This window comes from Falco punctatus (genome assembly GCF_963210335.1).
Source record: "Falco punctatus genome assembly, chromosome: Z".
NCBI lineage: Eukaryota > Metazoa > Chordata > Aves > Falconiformes > Falconidae > Falco > Falco punctatus.
This window is the reverse complement of record NC_137586.1, coordinates 38,649,597-38,676,324: the sequence shown is the minus strand read 5'-3', so window position 1 is coordinate 38,676,324 and position 26,728 is coordinate 38,649,597. Positions and strand designations below refer to the sequence as shown.

The following is a 26,728-nucleotide window of genomic DNA, read 5'->3' as shown; positions in this document are numbered from 1 at the left end:
ATCAGCTTGGGAAAACAACCTTCCAATGAAAAGCTTCAGGTACCTTGAGAAGCAGAGATGCCACTAGCTCTGCCTGGGGCTGGGGGTGGAGTCTGAGGCATGCACCTTGCTGCAAGGCCACCTGAAGAACATAATGGACTGATGAACCCATTTGCTCACTGCTTTGCTTTTCTCTGTGTGTTTTCCCTGAAGACCAGAGAAGCTCTGTGGCAGCAGTGTGCCATTCAGATCACCCACGCTATCCAGTACGTGGTGGAGTTTGCGAAGCGCATAACAGGCTTCATGGAGCTCTGCCAGAATGACCAAATTCTCCTTCTTAAGTCAGGTGGGTGAACACCAGAGGCTTGAGACTGGTTTAGCAACCAGCACATTAGAAATGTGCTCTGCTGTCTTGTTCTGCAGATAATTCCAATTTTGAAGGAACCCTAATTTCAGTCTGTTTCATGAACTACATGAACCCCTCTATATTTCTCCACATTAATCATGTTACTGCCTTCTGATTCCCATCCCTCTACAGTCAGTTGTGGTTTTTAAGTACACACAAGCACACAGTCATTGCAGAAACTGCAGTCTCCAACCTGACATGTGGTGGAAGTACCCCACAAATTGAGCTCGTTGAAGCAGTCATCTGCCACCCTGTAAAATCCCCACTTGTCATTAGTGAAACGAACACAGGCTCACCGGGACCTGCCTCTGTGGTCATCTCTAATCTTTTTAATGAGACTACAGAAATAACCTCCAGCTAGTGCACAGGGGGGAAAATCCCTGCTGGTGCCAGTTGGTTTCAGAATAAATGAGAGCAGATTACAGCATTGTGCTCCAGCCATGTTCTCTGTGCGTGCCTGGGTGTGCATATGTGCCTGTAAGGGCAAGGGGAAAAAACGATTCCTTCCCTGTCATGGAACTCAGCAATTTCTGTCCTCCAGAAGAATCATGACAAGATTTATCATGACTATGTAGTACACTGCCAAACTCAGAACAAAATGGTATGTCCACGTGAACCGCGACTGGCAATTAAATCCATTTACCCTGTCATGTCAGTTTCTTGCTCCCTCCATGTGTAAAAGGCAGGGTGCTGTGTGAGGCAGCTCGTTAAAGCACAAGAAGCACTTCTTATTTCAAAAAAGAGCTCTTCGTTATGGCTGAAAGCCAGTGTGATTCAACACTGTACACAGAGGGCTGTGGCTCAGTGTCAGGCAGGATTGAGATGGTGGGCACAGGTGCAAAGGGAAAGGGATACAGAAACCCTTGGAACACACAGGCAACCTCCTGGAAAAATGGAGCCGTAGCATAACTTTTTAAAGCTCACACTAATTTTGAAAATGCTGCAGGTGCCAGCGCACCCAAGTAACTTCCTTCAATTGGCTGGCAGAGCTAACGATACAGCTGCACCTTCAGTGAAAGATATGGTTATATTTGACTGTGCTGTCAGACAACTCTGTTTAGCTTCAACATGTATAAAGATGTCAGGTTTTATTTTCTGTTTTGCTGTTAATGCTGAGCAGGAATTAGAAAGTCAGGACTTTTCAGCCAAAAGCGTGTCTGCAAAAGGATCCTCGGATTCAGAGTTCCTCTTACAGGAGATTTGGATTCAGTTATATTTTTCTTAAAAATTTTCCCGGACTGTGTATTTTTGCAGTTAGGAAATAATAGAGAAAGAGAAGGAGAAAAAAAGAAGGGCCCCTCTGGCTATTCCCCAACCAGAAACAAAAACAAGGGAAACAAAAACAAAACCTAATTTAAGGGTGTTCTTGACAGTACTTTAACTTTTATTTTCTCTCTCTAAAAACATTTTGTGATGTTCTCCCCCCTCCAGCCAAATTAAGCTGGGATTTATATACATATTGAGTGGAGCTGCTTTTATATATAAAAAAAAATCTTTACTTGTTGAAAGGGAGTTTCAATAAACACCTAATTTTCAGGATAAAATATTTCAAATTGAAATCTTTGGCCTGGTCTAAATTTAGATTAAGTCCAGGCTTCCAATTTGCTGGGGCAAAATCAACGTAAAGAAAGGATGATTAGGCTGGATCAGAAATTATCCCTTTCTGTACTCAAAGTGGACAGAAATATCTTTTCTCTCATTCAGAGACATATCACCTAGATGCCTTCAAAGAGTGTCTGTTCCTGATGATGTTTCTAATAACTGAGGTCATCCTAAACATTTTCTTGAGATTTCCTGGGTTTGTAATAATGTGGTACATTTGCTCTTTTGTGTGTTTGATAGGCTGCTTGGAAGTCGTTTTGGTGAGGATGTGCCGTGCCTTCAACCCACTCAACAATACTGTTCTGTTTGAAGGAAAGTATGGAGGGATGCAAATGTTTAAAGCCTTGGGTATGTTGATTATCTTCTTTTCAACCAATGACATTAAGCCACATAGTGACAGATTTGTCTTTCTGAAAGTAGTCACCCACAATGAAAATACCCAGTAAATGTTGAATCCCTAAATCTCTAGGCTGGAACTGAAAAAGAAAAAAGATAACTCCACTAGCTGCTAGCAGTAATAAGTGTTTTTCTCTGATAAAAAAGGGCAGGATGAGGGTTTTTTTCAGATAGAATTCTTACTCTGCCATATGAAGTTTTGGTAAAATACGAGTTTATGGCAGGAGCCAAGCAGTTTATCTTCACAGTTCAGTTATGCTTGATGTATCAAATCACTCTCACTAATTGTGTCCTGCAGAAGACAGTTTTAGCCCCTGCAATGAGGGGACTAAAATGGTGAACTACTAGAAAATATAGACAAGGACTTACCTAAAATAATCCTTTGTCTAAAAGTTTTAAGCTTATTTAGATTCATGTATTGAAACAATTACTTAATTTCTCAACATGGTATCAAGTGCTTCCTGAAATGTTAATAGCTAAATGGATATGTTTTCCCCATCCATGAGACTGATACTTTATCAGAAATTTATTCAGGACCTAACTCAGAGAAGGTGTTTGCTTCAGCTGTTCATATTTATCGTATAGGTATATGTTTTTCTAATTTGCATGTGGTAAATGTAACACTACCTTAAAATTTAAAGCATTTATCAATGTGCATTAGTTGATTTATTTTGGTGTTTACACAAGTGTTTTCACAAATTTTCATATGTATTTGTGCTGTTATTTAATAAAACTATACTTGTGAAGGTTATTTAGGACTGGTCATTCATATATCTTAGATTTAATATCTGTTCAGAAATAGCAGGGATTTCCACACTGGGAAAAGCAAACCCTCTTCTAAGATGTCTCTATGATTTTTGTACAGGTCATGCCCCTAATTCTTGACACTTTCTGTGCTTCTGTGGGTGTTTTAGTGATACATTTTTGGGGTAGGTGGAATTTTAATGGCTGATGAAAGGCACTTGTTTGAGAAGTATGGATATTTACTCACAACTTTTTTTTGACACTGAAGCAGCGCTTTTCATGGCAGGTTAAAGAGCTGATAAATTTCTAGCTTTGGTTTTGTCCTCTGTGGTCTGCAGGTTCTGATGATCTGGTGAATGAAGCGTTTGACTTCGCAAAGAATTTATGTTCCTTACAGCTGACTGAAGAGGAGATTGCCTTGTTTTCATCTGCTGTTCTAATATCACCAGGTAATTTTTTCATTCCAAACACCACAATGATCTTTTCCCCCCCCTCCTTGGCCACCTCTGTTTCTACCTACTTGAACGGCTGTTTAAGCTGTATTAAGCAGTATTAAGCAATGTATTAAGCAATGAAAGAATACCTGAATTACCCAAATATACCTCACTCTCTTTTTGATATGCTGTCAGACACTACACATGCTGGAAATAGATCCAAAGTATGAGGGTAACAGAGGTGGAGCAGGATTGTGCAGACAAGCAGTGCAGGCTGGCGCTCCTTCAGACCACATACAGGGAAGCGTGGTACTCAAGGAGGTGCATGTACCTCCGAGCATTTTCAGGAGTTCAAACCTCACAGCCCTGAACAGGTTATATAGTCCCCAACTATGATGGGCTGTTTCTGTGGGTATAAGAACATGAACAGTAAAAATCTGTGTGACATCCTGTCCAAATTTAGCTCCAGGTGAGAGGGTGATTCCAGGAGCAACATGCTTTTTCATGTATTCGTATATCATAACTCTGCACAGGCAAACACACATTCAGTGAGTGCTGGCTGTCTGACCACGGAAAAGAGGGGTTTGTGATTGAATTGACTCAGAGGGTGATGTAGTAGGTACTACACAGCTTAGTGTAGGATTTTTAAACATGCTTCAGGGCAGTTCCCATTAAGGGTAACCTCTTGAAAGGCCTTTACAAAAAATCCCACCATTAATTATTTTTCTACCCTGTTCTGCTGAAATACTTCCGCTAGGTCACTTTGCCCTTTTGCACATCTGTGGTGCAGGTTATGTTAGGCAGAATTAGACTAGCACATATGGTGTCAACCTGTTCATTTTCATCATTAATGACACCTACTGAAAGGACTCCACTTCTTTTGTTTTCTCTTTGAGCAGTTCTTGCAGTCTTCTGCTCTGAGGTGCACTGGCTGACCTGGTGGCTTTTCATGGTGATAGGCAAGGATGTTCCAGAAAAGACCCTCAAAACAGCCACGATTTCCACCTCAGAGGTGTCCCACGTGTGTGCAGGGGTGGGAGATGCCTCTGCACTGTCCCCCAGATGCCCTGATGTTCCACTGGGACAGGGGATTTGCAAGGTACTGATGGGTCCCTGTCCATCAGCCCTCCCTCAGTCTGAAAAGACCAAAGCTGTGAGCGTGACAGAGATGTGCAGGCAGGGCTTGGTCCTCCTTCGAGTTAGTGATCTGTTCAGCAAACTGACTCAGTGGGAAGTTGAAGGCAACCTTGGAATTTGTTTGAGGTCTGGGCTGCGAAGTTCTTCAGTAAGGTGTTAACAGAGACTGCAGAAGATGTTTTCGGTGTTACCAGCTGACTTCACATTACGAAGCCAAGGGAAGCAAGAAGAGAGTGGTGGGGTCCTTGTAAGCAGGATCTGTATTTGTCTTTTGTAACAGCTGGAGGGTTTTTCACTCTTCAGTTTATTTTCTTACAGTTAGGAACAGAAAATTAGGAGTTAGCTGAACAGACGGAAACAAGGACATTTTGAAGCTGCTTCGAAGCACTGTGGATCAGATGGGGGCATCTTGTCTGTAGGGAGAAAGATAATTCAGTTATGTAATTTCTAGCCAGACTGAAAACATGTTTCTGTCTTCTAGGTAATCTCGGAAAGTAGAAGAAGTAATAGCCCTATTCAACAAAATTTGGTTGCAGAAAGTTTCTAGTATCTCAGGATGTCCTGTGCCTTAAGGCCTGGGCAAAACCTATGTCAGTAATGGAAAGTTTTCCAAATGGAAAGTTTCCCACTGATTTTAATGGATTTTGGATCAAGTAATTTATGAAATGTGCTTAGCTGCAGGTAGACATTAGGTGGACATGAAAATTCTCATTCAGCTCTGAAATTCTACATATGTCCCTTTAATTTTTAAAGCACCAAAATCTCTTGTGTTCCACCAGAAGTTCATGTCATGGATACTCTATCCACATTCATTCCTACTTCTTGCAGCTGTACTAACCACCTGAAAAAGCTAGCAATTCAGCTCTGGCTTTGAGCCAGCTGTATTGCAGGCATGTGTTGTAAAAGCTTCTCCACTAACTATAATAATGCATTTCAGCCCTGGCCTACATCAGTCCTGATACAGCCTTTCAAAGCTGGGTGTCTCCTGAATAGCAGCTTCTGTTTCTGCTAAGTAGCACAGATAAAGAGGCAGTTCCAAGGTTTTCTTCACTATAATCGAGATTCAGGGTTGAAGGTGGTGTTACAAGATGAAGTATTTCAATAATCCACAGTTCTTCATTTCACATCCAAGTTGGCTTTTTCCTACTTGCAAGAAGAGGACACACACAGTGTCTCCTATTGCTTTTAAAAAAAAACACAAAAAAACCCAAAACAAAACAAAAAGGGGAAAGTCAGCTTGACGCATGCTGACTGCTTATTTCTGTAGTCTGTAAGCATGTGTGTGTTTAGTCATAGAAGGCACAATAAGAAATAAATTATGGTCTGAAGTAGCATGTACATGACTGAAAGCAATCTCTTTTTCATGAAAAGAATGCAAATTTGGATTGTGCAAATAATTCCTGTTTCATCTGGGCTGCGAAATTTGTGTGTTGGAAGGCAGGGAAAACCAGTACAGGTTGAATTGACACTGAAATTTACCATTTATTTTCCTACAAAATGATAGTTAACAATAGAAAAAGAAACAATTTCCTTATACAATAGATGTTCCAGTTTCTTCACAAGAAAGTGTTTCATCTTGGGAACATAGGTAAAAAATTAAAAATGAAGCACCGCTTCTCAGAAGTATCTGCACCATCCACTAATACAGGTACACAGAGATTCTATGATATACTATGGGTAGTACTGATATTCAAGTTTCTTTTCTACAGAAGCCACCATCCTGAAAGGTGATTCTTTAACCCTTGATCTTTAACCCTTGATCCCAATGTTTAGGGTAGTTTACAGGAAACAAAAGTGGTCCTATAGGGAGTAAGGGGACCTAAGAACATCCATTAATATAAATTTAAGGTTGCAAAGCCCAATGTCAAACCCATTTTCCACCTGATTCAGAGCACAAATCCAGATTATCCCCTTTAAGGTGTACCTAACTACTCTGCTTGGAGGTGAGTCTTTAACTTGATTTCTGATTGCAAAGGTTAAAACATTGTAGAAGCAGTGCAGTAAAGGTTACAAAGGCACCTCCACCTGCAAACATGCCAGAGCCAGGTGGTAAGACACTAGCCTAGCTGCCCCATGTGTGCCACTACTTCCGAAATTCTGCCTGGCCATGTTCCTTTTTTCCATCTTTCTTTTTGCAAAAGCAGAGTTGCCCCTCATCTTTTTTCCTGTACTATTGTCTAGCCTAGTGGCCTGTGTAGACTTAAGAGACACAAGTTCAAAACCCAAAAGGAAAAGTATGGAACTGAACCACTGCTTCTTACATCCTGTATGGATCACCACTATTCTATTGACTTTTTCCTGTACTTTTGTGAACATAACTAGAGGTACCTGAGGGTAGAAACCACATTTTGGGAGATGAATTTTGGGTCACCACGATTCTATTGGCTTTTTCCTGTACTTTTGTGAACATAACTATGGGTACCTGGGGAATTCCGTCAAATTTTGCACATGGTTTTCAGAGAGTAGAAACCACATTTTGGAAGATGAACATAATATCCATTGTAAAAGTCTCACCTAGCTCTTGTCATGAATTGAAGAATGCTTCTGTTATATACAGCATGCTCCATGACAGATAAATGATTATACCTCTCCTCCAACAGCCTCCGTCTATTTTTAAGCTTATTCTTGTGACAGAAAGATAAATCTTTAAGGATTGCTTTCTGTGATAAATCTTTTTAGCTCCAGTCTGCCACAATAGGCCTCAATTTAACACTATTGAGAAGTGTGTTTTTGCAATAGCATAAAAATTGACACCTACCCTGTGAAGTCTAAATATTACTGTGTGCTTATTTGTGTAGATGGCTGTGTGTGCTCCCGGCTAATCCTGTTTCTGTTGCCACTGGTAGCACAGGATCCATTGGCTTACCTTCTGGGAGCATGATTCTCTAAGATTTGCAAAAAGATTATTTTCTTTTCCTGGTCATCTGTTAAGTAACTAGAGGTTTGGGTTTGTCTCTTTTCTCAGTACTTGCTGATGGACACTTTTCATACACATCTCTCCACAGTCAGACAAATGACAGAATCCTGCTCCTTCTGTGACGAAATACTTACTATTCAGCTCCAGCCTTTCTGACACGTATGCTCATTGAAATGATCGATTTATATTATTTCTATGGATTATTTTAGTGACTGGGAGTGGGTGAAAGAGCTCTGAAAGTAGAAGGGATTTTCCTGCACTTTTCAATTTGCACATGAAGATTCATGCCCTGTGATAAAAGAAATTTTCTTTGTGTTTGAAAGCTGAAATCTATACCCAAGAATTGGTCTGGACTAAGGAAAAGAGGGAGGAAGAAACAAGTTTGCAGCATAGGAGAACAGAAGGTTGAATGATGCTGTGAACACACTTTGTAATGTTTTTGGGATTGTCTTGGGGTCTGCTGCTTCTCATTCAAAGTATTTGTGTCCAGAAGCTATGACTTGTGAGAATATAGATCTTAAGGAAGACCTGCTATACTTAGGGTTTGAGTTCAGTAGAAGCCACATAGGTTTCCAAATGACTGTGTCTGTAATTGTTATTCTCCCAGATAATCTTTTATTTTGTGTTGTTTAAAAAGAGAACATTTTTAAATAATGAGAAATTTGCACTTCAAGACATTGCAACGGCTCATAATTCTTTTGAATTATTAAAGAAATTCTTTTGCAGGAAGACATTTCTTTTTATTCAGAATATAATATTTGGTCTTTAAATGTTATCCTAGTAAATAATGAGATATATTTTATTTTAATTTTTAAATAATTCTATTCTATTATTTTCTAAGAACTGTTTTGATCAATATGTTTATTATTTATGTATTAAGCCACTGAGATAACATATGTTTTTCACCTAGCCAGTATGAAGTTGGAAGAACACTGATTTTACCAACAGAAAATGATAAAATGGTTGTGCCTTGTGTCATTTCTACTCCCATCTTTATCTCTAACATCCCAGTTTAAAGAGATGCAGAGCTATTGTGTTTCTGTACGCTTTGTTTCTGGTAATTAAAATCTCAGGTGATCTTTTAATAGATTAAAATACTTTGCCTCTGAAACTATGTCTTAATTATCATGCTATCCTTTCTCACGGGAATTATGATTGCTGTGAACGCTTGCCAGCATGGGACACTTTCATCCATGAGCGTGCCCAATGTGTGTGTATTCTTGACTTTAGTTCTTGCTTTCCTTTTTCTCAGATCGAGCCTGGTTAATAGAGCCAAGGAAAGTCCAGAAGCTTCAGGAAAAGATTTACTTTGCACTTCAACATGTGATCCAGAAGAACCACCTCGACGATGAGACTTTGACAAAGGTAAATTGTTAAGACAAAGAGCCAAGCACTCCTTGATTGTGATGCTTTTTTTTGGTAGTCATTTCCCCATGTACTGCCACATTAATGTAAGTTAAAAGCAGCACACTATGTACTGGTAATGCACAGGAGAAGTAAGTCTTGTTTTACTCTTGCCCCCGGTTCCTCTTAGTCTGCTTTTTTTTCAACCACTAATCTTTTTAATTGGTATCCTCGCAAGAATGAGGCTGCCTTAAAAAAATACCCCTGGAGGCATTTCCTTGCTATATACTTCTTTGGTACATGCCTAAAATTTCCAGGACAATTGTTTTTGAGCTTTTACAGTAAGAACAGTGTCTGGTCCTTTGGATGTGTAGTTTTGATGGAGTTCAGAGTATTGCATTCAGTTACCCAACAAGATCTTAACATAGTCCCTTTTGGAAACTGCAATTTATACTAAGTTTGCTTCCTCCCTCTTCCTTTTCTTTTTATTTTAATGTCTCACAGTTAATAGCCAAGATACCAACCATTACTGCACTTTGCAACTTGCACGGAGAGAAACTACAGGTATTTAAGCAGTCTCATCCAGATATAGTGAACACACTGTTTCCTCCATTATACAAGGAGCTTTTCAATCCAGACTCTACGACTGGCTGCAAGTGAAGGGGATAATAGAATTTTCACGTAGTCATGGAATGCATCACTATTAAGACATAAAGAAATGTTTTCATGAAGAACTTATTAAAAATGTCACTACTGCAACACTAGGAATGTCCTGCACTTAATAGATTTATTTTTCACCGCTACAGTTTGAAGAATGTAAATATGCAACTCTGAGTGGGGATGTCTTTTTTCTCTTTTCTTTGTTTACTTTTTTTTAATTTTTGAACTGACAATGAATATGCGAATATAGGACACTGGGTGTTATCTTTTTTTTTTATTTTATTGGGGGATGTTTTGGGAGACAACTGTTCCTAGAATTTTATTGTAGATATACATGAGAATAGAGCAGTACTTTGCAGTATTACTCTTGCTGTTTATTGTTCAAATATAATTTAAGAAAATTCCACTTATTAGACTTGCCTATTTCTATGTTTTTAGATAGTTTAATGCATGTGGAAATTTGTAGCTGTCTTGGAAATTATGGTGCATGTATGGAATACACACATATATATATGTGCTATATACTTAAAAAAATATATATATATATGTAGGTATTATATGCATACATGCTGTAGCTTAAAAATCCCATGCCTACTTTTAAAGGATGCTCAGCCCAGCTGTCATGCATTTCTTACTCTCCAAGTAATGTATTAGATTTACTTTGGGCAATCAAGATTTGCTTTGCCAGTCAGAGTTAAATTATTAGTTGCTGATGTGTAATGACAGGATCACTTCTGAGATATGTGTAACGTAGTGCATGTGTGCAGTCTGTAAATGAAACATCAGGAATGTATCAATGGTGCAAAAGCCTTGTCTGGATGATTTTAGTGGAGAGAAGAAAAGGAGTTTCTTTTAATTTTTCTCCCTGTTACAGGGATAGAGCATATATAAAAGTGAACATCGTAGGACTTGATGTCAGTGAAGTATTTGAAACACGGAGTAAAAATGTAGACTATCCCACATGTACATTTTTCTGATTCCACTCATGATTTTATTTCATATATACTGCTTTGAAAAGTAGTTGCAAGTCTTGGTTTTTTGCTGAACTCAATGGAAAGACACATAGTGAACCCAATGAAAATCATAGGGAGCCTAAAACGTAGCCCTGAAGAGTAGCGGCAGAGGGAGGAAGAGGGTGAAGGAGGAGGAAAGTCAAAGCAAGCAACGTCTATGGTTACGAAGGCAAACACAGCTATCAGTGTTTCTGACACAGCCATCATTGAGATGGCACTGATGGTTTCCATTACACACATGCATATATGTGTTACATACACATACATATATGTATGTACATACCTGTATGTATATAATTGTATATATATACACATATATAGGGTTGATTTTAGATTCACTTCAGGAAGGGAACAAAGAATTAGGGCTTTCTTTTTGTCTGTCTCTGAACTGACTTTATGTGCATTTGCTTGCAAAACCAAAGGCAAATACAAAGTGGGGTGGAAGGCTGCCACGGACTTAATCTTGTGGATTAATTAAGTTTAATTAGCAGTCATGATTAATGTATTTGGGTTGTGCCAGAGATACAAGACATAGACTTTTTAGCTATGGAAGAGGGATTCAGTTTCTGCTACCACCCTGACCTTACCACCACTTTTACCCGTTGTGAGCTTTTTCAGAGAAGTCTCCGGAGATGCCAGTGGAGGGAGTAGAATAGAAAAGAGGAAGCAGGCAGCAGAGAAGAAATGAAGGCAAGATGATGAGCAAATATATTTCCTTATTTCAAATCACACAGAAGTCAGTGCAGTCTGAGGCAAGGTGAGGATGAGCACATTGACAGGGAGGCCAAAGGACCCACTTTCTGCCAGGCTGCATGGCAGAGCAGGGTCACAGGGAGCCCACAGGGACACAGGTGGGCCCCAGGGTGGGTGCAGAAACTTGATCTGTTGTAGTGACAACTTAATGCCTCCAGTTTTTCCAGCATACTCACACAGCTCTGGTCTCAATCTTCTGTTCCCTTTTCTGCATGACCAAATAATTCACAGGCAATTCCAAGTACTTTGTGGAGTTTTCCCATGCCCTCCATCAGTTGGTTTGCAAGTTCACGTTTCATGGCAGAATCCAGTCTAGAAACATCAATATTTTTTTGCTCTATTTTAACAATGTCAGATCAGATACAAGAGTAGTTTCAAACTCTCAGCTATTAAATGTTTCTCTGTAGGTCTGTTACAACTTCAAAAAGAAAAGAGAAAAAAACTGTACAGAAGTTAGTTGTGCTGAGAATTTTGATGCAAACACAACATACTCTTCAAACTTAGTCTTACAGAACAGCAGTTGTTAAAAATACCTTTTTTGCTCCAAATTCAGAGCACATTTTCTGACCTACATTGATTACATTAAAATGTCTTCAATTAACATAATAAAGCATTGCTCTTGATGCTTCTTTATTCCATTTAAACCCTTAGACTGGCATCCCCTTAGAAGATGATTTATCTGTTTGCAGCCCCTTTTACTGGCAAATCCATGAAAATGACCCCAAACTCCAACTCTTTTCTATTATAAAAAACATTAATCAGCTATATTTATGTACTACTTGTTTGAATTTATTTGGGAAAAAATTCAAGTCAAACGGAACCCTAGAAGTGCACAGTTTTAACTGCAGGGGATTCATGTATTCCTTGTCTTTTCCAACACACAAACACACACGTATATATTTGTTTGAAATCCTTTATAAACTTGTTTTCAGTACATTAATAGTTACATATGTAGCCAACCCACAGAAATATAGAATATGTCGTTACTGCTCTTAGTGCTAATAAATAAAGAGGTTTGTCGTGTTTATAAATAGTCCTTCACAATTATATGTTACACCTTGAAAATGTTTTGTTCTTTTCAAATAAGCTAATCAGTCCTTGGAATTTTTGACTCATGATTCAGACAAGGTAACCAAGTGGAGCTCACCAGTGAGAACATTATTTAGTCATTATCCACAGGGGTTTTAATCCTTAAAGCACTATTCTTAAATCACTGAAACCTCATGACCTTTTCAATCATGAGGTTACTGCCACTTTTTAAAGATGTGGAAATGAAGGAAAAGAAGTTAAATGATTTGCCAGAGGCCACAGAGGTAGCAGCATCCATTCCTGGAATAAAAATGGATTGTTGCCTTTGTCTGATAAACATTAAGATGCTGGTATACAGAATCTTCATTGCCATTGATAGGCAATAGCCTGTACAAACAGTACAAATATTGCCAAAATTTTATCTTCAAACATGGTTAATTATCAACAGCTTGCTCTGTTTTTGTTACTACTTTTAAAGAATTTGAGCAAATAACCTTGTTGCTTATTTGGAAAATAAAAATACGTTCTCATACATTATTTGTGGTAACTAAGGCTGATAAATTTTATTTGTTTTTCTGTGATTTGAGATTGACCACATAAGTAAAGTAGTACCTCTGTTGCCCTTCTTTAACTGAGTTTAGAACAAAAAATAACAATCACATGACACAGGCTGGATTTTTGTTGTTGGTTTTGATACATAGTCATTTATATTCCAAATTTAAAATTCTTGATACTGGATTTCATATGTTGGAGCTATCCATAGACTTTAAATAATAGAATAGCATGAATTAGAGTAAATAACTGCATAATCCACTCGCAAAATGCATTTCAGAAAATAATAGTACTACACTTTTATTTCTTCTTGGCTTTCATTAGTCCACAGTAGTATCTGAAGCCCTTCAATGAAATCTCTAAAACTAGCATTTGTCAGATCTGGTCTCTGTCGTAATTGGTTATGTTTGTTTATTTTTTTAGTGACAAGGTTTTCAAATGGGACACATTTTTTAACGATTGATTAAGCCAGGATCTTTAACAAAAGGATATTTAAAGCATGTATTGAATCTTCTAGCATTGCTCTCATATAATTCAACCACCACATTGATCTAAATTATCCTTGGCATTGAGGAAGCAGATGTAGACTGTTCATTATACTACCACAGAGACTTGATTTTGGTGTAGATGTCACTCTTGCCAGTTCTTTGTGTAAAGAATTAATTCCAAGAGTCATATTTCCTTTTAATGGAAAGATTGTTTTAGCGATTCCTAGAAAAAAAGCCAGGGTAATAGAAGGCACTCAGCTGAGCCAACTTGTTTCCAAAAGCAATGTATATTTTTTGATTGGTTTGTGATAGGCAGCATTTAGGAATTGATTCTGCAAGTTGTCAGGCTCCCTTAGCTCCAACTAGAGCCTCTAAAAATGGAGACATCTCAGCACCCCACAGAAGGTGCTGAACGCCTCATAAAGTTAGAGACCCTTGGTGTAAAGAGGTCCCCTTTGAGTTTTGCAGAACACAAGTCAGATGTTATTCTCATACTTGCATTTTAATGCTTTTACTTCATGCTTTCCATTGTTCATTTCAACTCCCATCTCACAGGGATCAGTTTATTCCTCCTGTTGCACCTGGGCCACCAATGCTATTTCAGTGCTTGTGCCAGGTTATGGTGTTCCAGGTGGAGCAGCTACCAGACCTGTCCATGAAGATGAGCTTTATTATTTGATTTTCTTTGTTCATTTTCATGGTGACAGCTTGCACAGGTGTACATTTCCCTTTGGGATAGTTTGCAGGGATTTCTGACATAACTTCTACACAAAGAGAGTGCAAAGCAAGTCCCATACACTGGCCTCTCAGCCTTCCACCACCAGGCTGTGGGAGCTGCTCTGAGGCTGCAGCAGTTTCACAAATCAGTCAGGCAGCACAGTTAGAGATGTGCAGGCGATGGCTCCTTTCCCCATTGTCATTTTTCACCCCCTTTAAAGCTGTGCTAAAAAGTACATTTGAAAGATGTTCGGGTTCCCCCATCCTCCTTCCTCCTGACTCTGCGTTGATTGTGCTGTTTCCAGGAAGAACCAGGGCCCAGCCTGGAAGATGGTTCCTATTTTCAGAGTCATTGTCTGTTGGACATCCCAGGAATATAGCACTGGGCAATGAGATCAAAATGAAACATGAAAGAGTTTTTTGTCCAAATTTGCCTGAGCACATATAAAATGGAAAACTGAGACAGAACAGCTTGCTTTTCCCTGGCAATAACAGTGTATTTACATCTACCAACCTGTCCCAGCCAGCACTTTCTGCCTCCGCTCTAGAAACTTAACTGCTGTCTCTGACATCCATTAGGAACAGTGTATTGGAGACCTAGTCCTCTTCTTTCCCTTTTAAGTTTCACACTTTGTAAATGACAATCACTGCTTGATGCAGATGTTGCACTGTATGCCACTCAGGGATGTTTCATTACTAAAAATAGCTATATAAATATAACAGTGATAATAAGGAAGAGAATGTTAGAGGCTTTGAAGGGCACGGGTTGAGCTGCCCAAATGAACATGACCCAGACAAGGCTTTCAAGCCAGTGATTAGAAATAACATTGGTATAAACTGAATTCACTGTCAGCATTTCCTCAGCTTGATGCAGGACTCACTTCACTCATTGTTTCACGGTCAGTGGAGCCCTACTGACACATCAGTTTGTGATGTTAAAGTCCTTTTGGAAACAAAATGCAAGCAAGCTTTGTATGAGTTACTGAATTCAGATAACTGACAAAAGAAAGTGCAGTTTAAAGGTACTGAGTTTAGGTACCATTAATGTGAGCTCATATTCAGAATTGCTGCAGGCGTATAAGAAGAAAGGTTAAGATGTGAAAGAAATAATAGTATGTCAGCAACAACAGCAACAAGTATGCTGAACTACCACATGGAGAAATGTGTATAAAAAGCAAGTAGTATAAAGTGGCTAACAGCTAGCCTTTCTTCTCAGGGATGCACAAAATCATAGCTACCCCCAGGCCTCTGTAGCAATGCTTCTCCATGGCATGACCAGTCCTTTTCTTACCTCAAGCAAACATGACCCGTTTTCTACTGCACTAGGGAAAAATACTCCATTTCCTAGAATTTTGAGATGCGCTTCTGCTTATCCCTAGCTTTACACCACATGTTTTCTACAGACCTATCAATACAAGAACACACACAGAAAGACAAATTACAGTGGACTGTATGCCAGTGATTGAGTTAATTCCAGGTCTCCAGCCAAGAGGCTTTCCTCAGCTCTGTGTATGATCATTGCTTCTGTTCTTACAGTGGGTTTATAAAGATTTTAACTCCATATTCTGAACTCCCTACACCTAGAAGATGGGTGGACAACTTCAAAAGGTGGAAAGGAGAAGCCAAAATCCCTATGCATCAAGGTTTTCATAATCATATTATTTACCAACTGTCCCATTACAATATAAATTTTAATTTTTCTGGTTGCTGGAGCCACATTCAAGTGACTGAAATTCTTGTTCGTGTGACACCTGCCCATTAAAAGGAACAGTCTTCTGGCCAGAGATCTTTGCTTCTCTTTCCTTTTCCTTTTCTTCTGGGCTCCTAATGTCTTTGTTCTTTCTCAAGGCTGACCCTTACCTGCAGTCTGCAAGGGAGGCTCCACCCAGGAGGTAGGAAGCAGGCTCTTTCCTCCTCTTCCTCCCAGGGTCCTCACTTCGCTATATTGTCACTGCATGTGTTGTCCCTGCAAGTAAGGCTGTGTAACAATGAGCCCAACACCCCGGTAATTTACCATCCCAGAAACAGTTTGCAGCAGATCACTTAACTATAAAAGCCACTTGGGTATTCAGTCTGCAGATGAAAGCCATTGTGAGAAGAAGAGACCTAAAATTTCTACAGTGGTAGCTCACAGATCAGTAACTCTCCTAAAAAGACATCCTGAATGTCCAGTGACATGATGGGTGTGTCGGTGTCCTCTGAATGGTCCTTGCATTTCATTCGTGCTGAGAGAATAAGGTGATGCACAAAACACTCTGGGAAAGGAGATATTTCCTGGGTGTTACTGCAGGCAGCGAGGATAATACTGCTCACAGTGAGTTCAGTAATGTGACGTACTACATTTACATAATTTCATCATCCTCACAATTCAAGCACAGCACGTAGGGAGAGTGAAAGAAAACATCATTGAATATAGCAGCAATAAATAAATTATAAGTGTTTCTTTGTAACTGTACTTGCAGAAATTGTTTGCTTTGCACGTGGTCTTCTGTACAATAACATAAAGAAAAACTTCATCTAATGTAGATATCACTGTGGTTTTGCATATTTGTTGGATTTGTTGGATGGAGCTGCTACTTTGTGATCAAAAATACTGCTGTTGAGAAAAATATGTGTGCTTCAAGAAAAGGCTGCGGCCCTTGTTTATGGCTATACACTGGCAGCAGTAAAGTATGTTCAATATAAAACTGTCTGAACAGAATTTTAAAAATGTCTCCTAGTTTTCAATATTACGATCACGTTGGTCCCTTATTTGGACAACAAGAACGCAACTGCATTGAAAAACAAGCAGGGCCAGATGGTCAACCACAAAGAACAGGAAAGAACAGGCTTTACCTTGAAGACTGTTCCAGATAAAACCAGCTTATTTAAAAAAAAAAAAATTAAAAAAAAAATTTAAAAAAGCACTTATACTTGTCTTGATTAGACACACAGCTTAATAAGTCAAAGTAACTACATTAGGCTGTTGACTTTGGGGATTCAGATTCAGATGCACTACATTTGTGTTTTTTTAATGTGTCACTTCAATGTCAGAATCAGGCAAAAAAGGTGTTTTGTTGTTAGTGAGAAATGATAATAATCATTTAACCCTACGGAGTGTGGACCACACATTCTCGTGCAGTAGATGGGGATTTATTCGTGCACTTATTAAAAAGCCACTGAGTAGCATAGCAAGTGAACTAGCCGTGACAGTCTTTGCCTCTTGTGTGACTGCAATGTGACCTCTGGTAGGCTACAGGGAGCGGCTCTGTGATTGTACTTGTGGCCACAAATAAAGCACAACCGAAGTCTAAGCTGTTATCAACACCCAGCTAAATCAAACGCATGGGGTATTTTGAGATTTATGCTAATTGCTGTGAGATAATTCCCATGTTAAACTAATTACTGTGGTTGTAATGAGTGGATGGTATAAATAAAATAAGAATCAGAATAGCAACAAAATCCCTTTATTTTCCAGCTGCACTCTCTGCCTCATCTGATTAACACTAAAGAAAGTTACTTAAAAACTAAACAAACAAAACAAGAAAGAAACCTGAGTATGTATTGTAGAAATGTAGAAGACAAATAAAATATTTTTTCAAATGTAATTACTTTTAATATATGCTTGTGGAAGGTCTGATACTATGTATGCTGTCTCTGTAATTTTTGCTGTAAATAACTTGGGACAGTGAATACACTGATTTTTTCTATGTCTCTGTTTAAGCATAAGACTTTGTAATGATTTTTTTTAAAGAGGAAAAACATCAAAGAGCAAATTATGTACTTGCTTCCTGTAAGTGTATTGTACTCTTCAGTTTTTATGGAAACTGATTGTAATAGATAAAGCCTTTTGACCAGCCATTGATGTTTAGTGTATACTTCTGTTTGTAATGAGAAAAAAAAAAAAAAAAAAAGATGGGACTGTCAATGAAACATGATCCCAGTGAGTCTGTACAGTTAGTATTGTATTAATACCTGCAGACTGCATTTGACTAATATAATTTGAAGAAAAGTTGCTCAAGCAAATAATGATTCTTTACAGCGTATGGCTTTTATGAATCCTTCTGGCATGAATTCTATTAATAGAAACATTTCCTTCTTTCCAATGAGCAAAATATTTTTGTATGCCTTTAATTTCTTATTCAGATTTGAGGTCAGGTCACTCATTAGCTGTAATCTGAAGCCATAACTGACCTTCACCAAATACATGTTTTAAAGACCATAATAGAAAAAGAAATTAAGTCCAGTTTAACAACAGCTATAATAACACAGGCAGGAGCATAAATAACACGCAAAGTATTTGGATGCTTTTCCAGCATCCTGATATGACTTTAATGGCTAGTATTTTATGATTACCAATTTATAAAAAAGAAAAACTTAATTAAAATAGATATTTAGATTTAAATGAAACTTTCTAATATTTTTGAAATATCCCTGAAAATGCTTCCTTGCTTTTAGGATTATGAGAGAAAATGATTTTTCATATACTTCCCACTTTCAAATATCTAATGTTTTTATCCTATTTCCAGTTCATTTTGTTAGAGTGAAATGAGATGTTAAGACCCAGATCTCCAAGCCCTGAGCTATTTGGTGCTTGGCTGTAGCTATATTGTTGTAAATCAATTTAATGTGAATTTTGGGGGGGTGTTGTTTGCTACTTGATAAGTATGCTTACTACTGTTGGTAACACGTAAGAGTTGCATTGCCTGTCAAGAAGTGTGATAAAATACAATCTAATAAAATACAAATAACACTCAAAATTAATCACTCTCAAAAGCTGAATAAAAATTCCTTTCTAAAATCAAATGCCTCATAGAGTCAACAGTGATTTTTATTTTTTTTTTTAAGCTTAATTGTGTAATAATTATGATGTATCTTAACTGGCTTGTAGATGCAAAAAGTGAAACCGCAAAGGAACCATGACATGCTGGGTAAAAATCTGGCTCCACTGAAACCAACAGCAAAATCCCTCACTGACTTCTACGGAGCCAGGAGTTCATCCAGCATTTTTACATCTGCAATTTTCTTCTGATCTCTCTCCCTTGTTTAATATAACTGACCTAATTTATGTGTATGTGAGTAAAAATACAGCCTGATTCATTTAGAAAGTGACCGTTGAGGGTTTTATTATTTATCATGAATTTTGTAGGACCAGCATCCCTGTCAAATGAAACGGTTCTATATTAATTTAGAATGTAATAGATTTTTGTCTTATTTTATGTCCTGTAAATTATTAGTTCAATACTGTTAGCATTCCATAATAATGCACACATGATTTTTGAATGTTTTCTGTAAATGACAATCAATGTTGATGAAGTTCCTTTCTTTAATGCAAAATTAAAAAAAAAAAAAAAACTGCATAAGAAAATAAATTCTGTTGTGTGACTTTTTTCCCCCATCCCTTTAAACTACCTGGATCGGTCAGAAAAAAAGGTACAGTGTGTGCATCTGCAAGAGACAAGGGTAAAACCAAAAACTTAAACATCAAAAGTATGTAGGTTTAGGTTTTCTAAAAAAAATCCAGCTTTTCTCTTAATCTGTTGATTTAAGGATAGCATGTTACTCCATCAACGCACCAAAAGTGCCTGTGTTTTGCAATTTAAATTAGAGCCACAACATTTGAATATGTTATATTTATTGTTATGTTTATTAATTTATTTCTTTATTTATTTTGGAGCAAGCCTCAGCTAGTAGAAAAAACAACGCAAACACTTGCATGAAGACAAACTGCACAGTAATGTAACAGAGGGTTATCTTACTTAAAAGAAGATACTGTATTTAAAATATATTCTAAATACATCAAATATGTTTCAAGTTTGTGTATGTCTAGTAATAATTTATACTAAAGGATGGAATAGAAAGCACTAGCTATCAAAGCTGAAGATAATACCTTTCAAAGATACTATCTTTTCATTTTTAGGACCCTAAATGTAAAGAAGTAAATTTAAAAAGACAATACCTGAAGGCCTCACTTTGCAAACTGTTAAACACATGTTTATAGTGTTACTGGCTTCAGCAGGATTAATGCATATACTTAAAGGCAGCTATATGTTCACTTTTCTTGCATCACAATGCAGGCAAGCAAGTTTGGGTTCTAAGATACAGTAAGAGCAGATTAGCATGATTAGATATTCAAGTGCTAGATATTTAAGATTCATTTGGAGGTTTCACATCCATCTGAAATAATTTCAGACACATGTAATAGGGAGTTCATATATAAACATATTTCAGACATCATGAAGCTGAATGGTTTACTAGCCATATGAAATAAATGGACTGTTGTATTTACATATTGCAAAACCGGGAATCCTGCAAATATGCTGTTGGTGTTTAAATATGTAGTGTCACTATGAGACATACTCATTTTATACTAACCTGTATCTTTTTTAGTTAGAAAATCAGAAGCATTAATTTTTAAAAATATATCAGCAAATTTTGTGTTTCCATACTGTTTTGCTGTCTTTTATATTTTAACACTGCCTTATCTTTCTAGTCTGTTTAGGAAAAAAATTTTGGTAAAATACCCAATTTTCCTGAAAGACAAAACCAAACTTTAATAGGTTCTGACTGGCAAATAGCACAGTTACCAACACTTTGTGAGAAGTAGAACAGTATTTTGAAACAGAGTTATATGAAAGTCTTACAGGGCATCAATACTCTGTTGTACCAGTTAAATGTCAGTTCAAATGTCAGTGTGCCCAGGCCCACAATAGATTTACTCCTACATGTATGTATTTTGCACATTTTGCAGTTTCTCAAAGACAGATGGATTAGCAACATCATCATGAGAGGAACTGTTTAGGATGTGATAAACATTCTAAAAATAGTTCAGCATTTGCACTGGATTGCTGGATCAAAATCCAGCTGAGCAATTTTTCTGCCTCTCTCCTTTCTTCCTCCTCCACTGTTCACCTCACTTCCCACACCCACCCCCAAGAGAAATCATGAAAAAAAATCCATTGAAAACTAGATTGCAGGTTGCTCTGGGAGGACGAAGACTGATTTATTCTGCTGCAGGTGTGAAATGCCTGTTCATTATGGAAGGTAGCTGTAATTTTGGTGTTACAGGCCATGCTTCTGTTCCTGGAAAACGTTTGCTTACTTTCCTGGGTCTTATGCAGCAAGTTTTTTGTGGCTTTTATGGTCTGTGTATATGAAATAAGTGAGATTTACAGAAGATTTAAGAGCTTCTATTAGTCCTGATAAAGGGACTTTGATCCCAGCCAGGCTTTATTCCTATTATATTGAACAGGCTAACAAAAATATTTTCTCCCCCTATAGACACACATTAAAAATGTGTGTATAGCTATGATTCTTAACGAATCTGAGCAAATCTTTCATCTGGATGTTCTACCTGTACAGGCTCAATTCAGTTGACCAGAGAGGTGTGTTGGTCCTATTTGCATTGCTCTTGGGTACCTTGTCTGACCTCCTCCTGCTGGTCCTCAGGGTCTCGGGCCTCTCATACCTCTTCCTAGTATATGGACATTTTGGATAACCCATGGCAACTCCAGTGTAACTATGTGCTGGCGTTAGGTGCCAGTAGAGAATTTAAGTATGTGACACATACTTCATATGAAAGCCTGGAATTTTGCATACGTGAAAGTACACAGATTAGGCATCATCCGTGATTTAGAAGTAATTGCTACAACAGTAACTGCATTGTGGAGATTGAGAGACTGCTTCCATGATCAGCAGATTCAGCCCAGTCATAATAAAGCTGGTGTGTGAGATGCTTCCATTTCAACAAATTAATCAATAGCAATTTTGAACAAATACTGATCTGGCCTGAAATTTCTTCTAATTAATAAGAGCCTTTGTCAGAGGGCTTCAGAAATTGCATGCTCTGTCACCCTCTTTTTGTTGCATTTTGGTGTTCAAAAATGCATTCAGTTATGAAGACAGCATCACTAAAATTGAAGTAGTGGTTGATAAGCTTTGCAACACTCCTCTAAATGACTCAGTGACTGACACAGGCAAGGTTCAGCACATCCTTTACTTTCTTGTGACAGCTGATGACCAAACACTGTGACATTTTAGCAAATACATGTTGGTATTAGTCTCGTACCAGTAAAAATTTTCTGTTGGCTTAGAAGTTAGATTTCTCATTTACCGAGCTTGTAGTTGGCACCCCAATTTTCTCTTGAGGCAGTGCATTCAGGAGCACTGTGATACCAAAATTGAAGTAAGAGGGCTGGCGAGGAGGTCATAATGTTAGGAGACAGCTTATCCTGCCTTCACCCTCTTTAAAAGGCCACGCTACCCTAATCAACGTGCCCATCTTTTCACAGCAAAAGGAAGAGGGAATTTAATTTTCTCTTGCCAAGTTACAAAACAGTTTTGTGCACAGTGCTTTATACTACATGCTTCTTCAGACACCCTCAGCACATCACAGCACTCTCCAAACTATCCAGCTGCAACAAGGTCTTTTACCATTACATACCAGCATACTCTTCATGCCAATCCCTCTGCTGCCTTCTCCTCGTCTCACCTCATCCAGGGCATGTATTCTCTCTCTTCTTGCTTCTTCCTCTCTCTGCTTCTTCCTCTCTCTGCTCCCTCTTCATTGGCTCTCAACCATTTAACCAGTCACACCTGCACCTTATCTACATCAGCCAACCCACCGCCCCTGAAGCCAGCCCACAGCTGTATACTATCAATGCTAATTAACCCAGCTTCATTCCTCTACATCAGCAGATATGGAGGTGAATAGATTTCTCCCTTTTGTTCCTCAGCCCATGTATTTGCCTGCTAAGAATGCTGAACTGCCTTGGCTTGTACTTCAGGGTAGTTTGAAAAAGGAAGTACATTTCAGGGGCACTCCTCTATTTCTGTCTCTTCTAAAGATCCTTTACTCATTTTGTTCTCTACCCTTCTCGTCTTATAACAGAAGAGAGGTTGGCAGTCATGCTTTTGAGGAGTCCCTGGAGAGTCAGTGGCATTAGCTTGTGTGTGCTTTTTAAGCCCGTAACTTATCCAAAAAATCAATACCTCCTACATAAGCTTAAAGCTAGACATATGCTTAAGTAACTGCATGAATGTAGCATGAATGTCCAAGCAGTTTCAAGAAGTGCAGAATGTTTTACCAGCCAAAAGCTTTACAGAAAAATGTTTAAGAAATTAATATTTTCTGTCCACAAAGTCATAATACTATTACATAGCTAACTACAAGAAGTACCAGAAAATGAAAACACCAAGTTTAAACACCATGCTTTGGGGATGCTGGCTCTGATCATTGACTACTCCTGTCATTTTAGGCAAGCAGATGATTTGATATCTGTATATCTATTTTTTCTTGGCGCTTCTAAGGTATAAGCGCTGTCTTCATCTTTACTGTGAGTTTCCAGATGTTATCAAATCAACCCATACTGTCTTGGCAATGACTACCTCATTCCCTTGCTGCCATCTGTGTTACTAATGAAATCCACTCTGCCTCTCTCTGAGGTGAGTTATTGTTCCAGTATCTCAGGGAAAATCCTGCAATCCTGTCATATCACTGAAGCAGGATGCTGAGAAGCTGTGGTTGTTTGCAAATCAGGATTTAAAGTTATCACTCCTAACCTTCAATGCTGCATGCTAAAGGATATCCAGCTCTACTAAAATGTGCACTGTTTACACCACCAAACACTAGCAAGGCATAGGTACCATGTCTTTTATACATCACTGAACCAAAGGAAAAGAATTCAAAATCTTGGTATGAAATAAAAAATCTAAATTTGTTATTTTTCTTTTCATTTGAAAATGTTAAGAAATCTAAATTTTTTTTTCCTTTTAATTTGAAAACGCTCGGTGAGTATAATCAAAATATGCTTTGCACTTTCAAAGGTGTTGAACTTTTAGCCCACAGGCAAAGATGTTATCCACCAAAACCTGAGGGCATTTGTGACTGATGCTGATAAAGGCATATACAGTCAAAAGATTATTTTTTTTAAAAAAAATAATCAATTATTATTAGATCTAGTGTTCTTTCCATGAAAAACAAATCTCTTTTGTGGGCATAGTTTTCCTGTGAGGAATATTGCATTGAAAGGTCATGGAAGCTGATATAAACCTGGTGCATTATTTCATTACATTTAAAAGACAATAGTATGGTTTTTTATGGTATTCTGTAGAAAGGCTAGGAATCAGAACGCACACCAAAGAAGACCAACAACAGAAGTTCCATTTAAACTTCTTCAGTCATTTAATGGCCATATACAATTCATTATTTTCTACCAAATGTAACCAAAACTGTGTCCATCAAGTGTCTGCATCAAAAGCACAAGAGAATTCTTCCATTTTACATTTATGGACTGGATCCGCTTGATGTAACGGCTGGTCTGTAGCAGCTGAGTTCAGGGCATTAAAAGCTTTTTCCAGTATCTACTTAGGCTGTTTCACAGGAGCTTCTCCTTCCAATTCTGTGTTGAACTTGGAGCTCTGTTTGGGCTGTTGCAATGTTCTTTCCAGTATGGAGCAGCGTTGTAACAGGGAGAGTCACTGGCACATTACCCTCTGTTGGAAAGATCAACTTATAGTAAAAATATTTATTTAACCCTGTCTCCAGCAAAAAGGTGGAGGCGAGAGTGCTTCACATTGGATCGATCTGTTTTTTTCCATTAGAATTGTGGTTTTCCAGTATTAAGTAGACAAAGTACCCATGCAATCATATGATTCAAATGCCACTATTGAGTTATTTTTAAATAGATTTTTTTAAAGTAACAATTTATTTACTGGAATTGCCTTAGAGAACATTTTTAAGTAAACTGCAGAAAAACAGCACATGAAACATTGAGAAGCTGATGTATTCTAGAGTCAAGAGCACTCCTTTTATAGGAATATGAAACCATAGTTACTCTGAAATCAGCAGCATTACTTGACAGTGATGATACTGGGGGTAGAAAATGATCATATGATTATAACCTTCACATTAATAAGTGCATACAAAAGCTACATATTTTGAAGTGAAAAATAAAATAATGGCAAGCTAGATATGTTTATAGCTGCTACAAAGCACATGAGATTTTCTGCATAACTTCAGTCTGTTTAAGCTTAAAAAACTACCACTGAAGTCCAGACTCCAGACATTGGCTGCACAAACGTACAGAGAGAACAAAAGAACACCTCTGTCTTATGAAGGTTGTTTGCTGTATTTTGTTTCTCATCTGCCTTTGGTCAAACAGCTTGCAGATTGATGTGCTGCCAAGGAAACATTCAGAGCAGGTGGGAAACTTTTTATCTCATTATTTTTCATCATCACATATGCTGGCTCTTTGTCAGTGATCTAACTTACTGAGAACTCCAGCTTAAGCAGGAATTTCCAGCCCACAGGTCAAACAGAAGCTGTTCGGTGTGTTGGTCTGTGTTATGGTCCCTGTGGCAATGCTTTTTAGCCATGGAAGAGAGCTGTAAACAGAAGGCTTTGAAACAGCATTCACTGAAGCTGGGTTAAATTCTTCTCATTATGAATTTTAGATTACATCATTCTGTCATTTTCGTAGTCACCTACTTCCAACTGCAGCCCTGATAGCCCATAAAGATAGGGCTGTGTAGCATCACTCAGCTGAAACCAAAAGAAACATTAGAAGAAACATTCTCTCCATCACATCTGGCTGAATACCTCCATACACAAACTGCAGCCCCAGCAGCTGCTAGGTAGCACGGGTGGATCCCCATGGAAACATCTGGGTAAATTCCAAGATTAACACTTTGTTCTCAGAAACCAGCAATTTGAGTGTGCCGTGTAACTCAGCTCTCAGATCAGCTCATCAGTGCCACGGGGAGACTGTGTAGCATTCCTGAGTAAGTCACAACACTGTTCTTCCTTTCCTGTGTTTTTCATGTCCATTTTTGGGTAATCACAATGCTAACCAACTGGATATGGGTGAAATGAATCAGAGCCTGTATTCCTGCAAAACCTTGTGGGTGACTGAGCTCATTTATATGTGCAGAATTGTCATCCAGAAAGCTGCTGTGCTGAAATATGTTGATGAGAAATAGACAATGCAGTGAAAGTACCGAGTCTCTGTAGCAAATCATAGACATAGGGAGACAGTAAAGTTTAGGGGAACATGAAAGAGGTGAAGCAGTGTCAAGGTGTTAACAGCGAACTGGGACATAACGAGAAAATGTTCAGGAAGAAGATGGAGCCTGCACTCTAGTTCACATGCTACAGCAGTTCAAATAGTCCAGAAGAGTCCCCTAGTTTCCCTTCTCAGCAAAATTTGGTTTAACTCTCTGTGTTTTTTCACTTTAAATTGAATGTGAACCACCAAGTAACAGTGAGTCCTGCCCATTTAACTCCAACAGGAGCAGATAACTGTCAAGTCCGCTATTATATTTTCATCATATTCCCATGCCAACTCCAACTGCCCTGAGGCTCCTTTTGTGAGTGACTGGGACTCATCTGGGTAGCTGTCAAGTGGAAGTAGATATAGATGAGTATTTGCAGAATTGTGGTCCCACTTGTATTGTAAAATAGCCTGAAAAATGCATTGGTCCTTAATAAGTGACAGTAGACTATTGAGAGTCATTATTTGTGCATTCCTGCAACAGCAAGAGGCCTAAGAGGTGCACATTTTCTGTGGAAATTCCTCCCT

The 26,728-nt window shown here is 38.2% G+C and overlaps 1 protein-coding gene across 2 annotated transcripts in view; it reads left to right on the top strand.

Moving 5' to 3' along the window:
- The window catches only part of RORB (RAR related orphan receptor B), a 155,516-nt gene extending 137,433 nt beyond the window's left edge, over positions 1–18,083 (top strand). For both annotated transcript variants that reach the window (XM_080373340.1, XM_080373339.1), the window contains exons 6-10: positions 193–325; positions 2,228–2,335; positions 3,466–3,576; positions 8,868–8,980; positions 9,464–18,083. In XM_080373340.1, coding sequence (XP_080229466.1) covers positions 193–325; positions 2,228–2,335; positions 3,466–3,576; positions 8,868–8,980; positions 9,464–9,619 — 621 coding nt within the window. In that variant the 3' untranslated portion in view covers positions 9,620–18,083. The remainder of the gene's footprint in view (positions 1–192; positions 326–2,227; positions 2,336–3,465; positions 3,577–8,867; positions 8,981–9,463) is intronic.
- Positions 18,084–26,728: the final 8,645 nt, after the last annotated feature.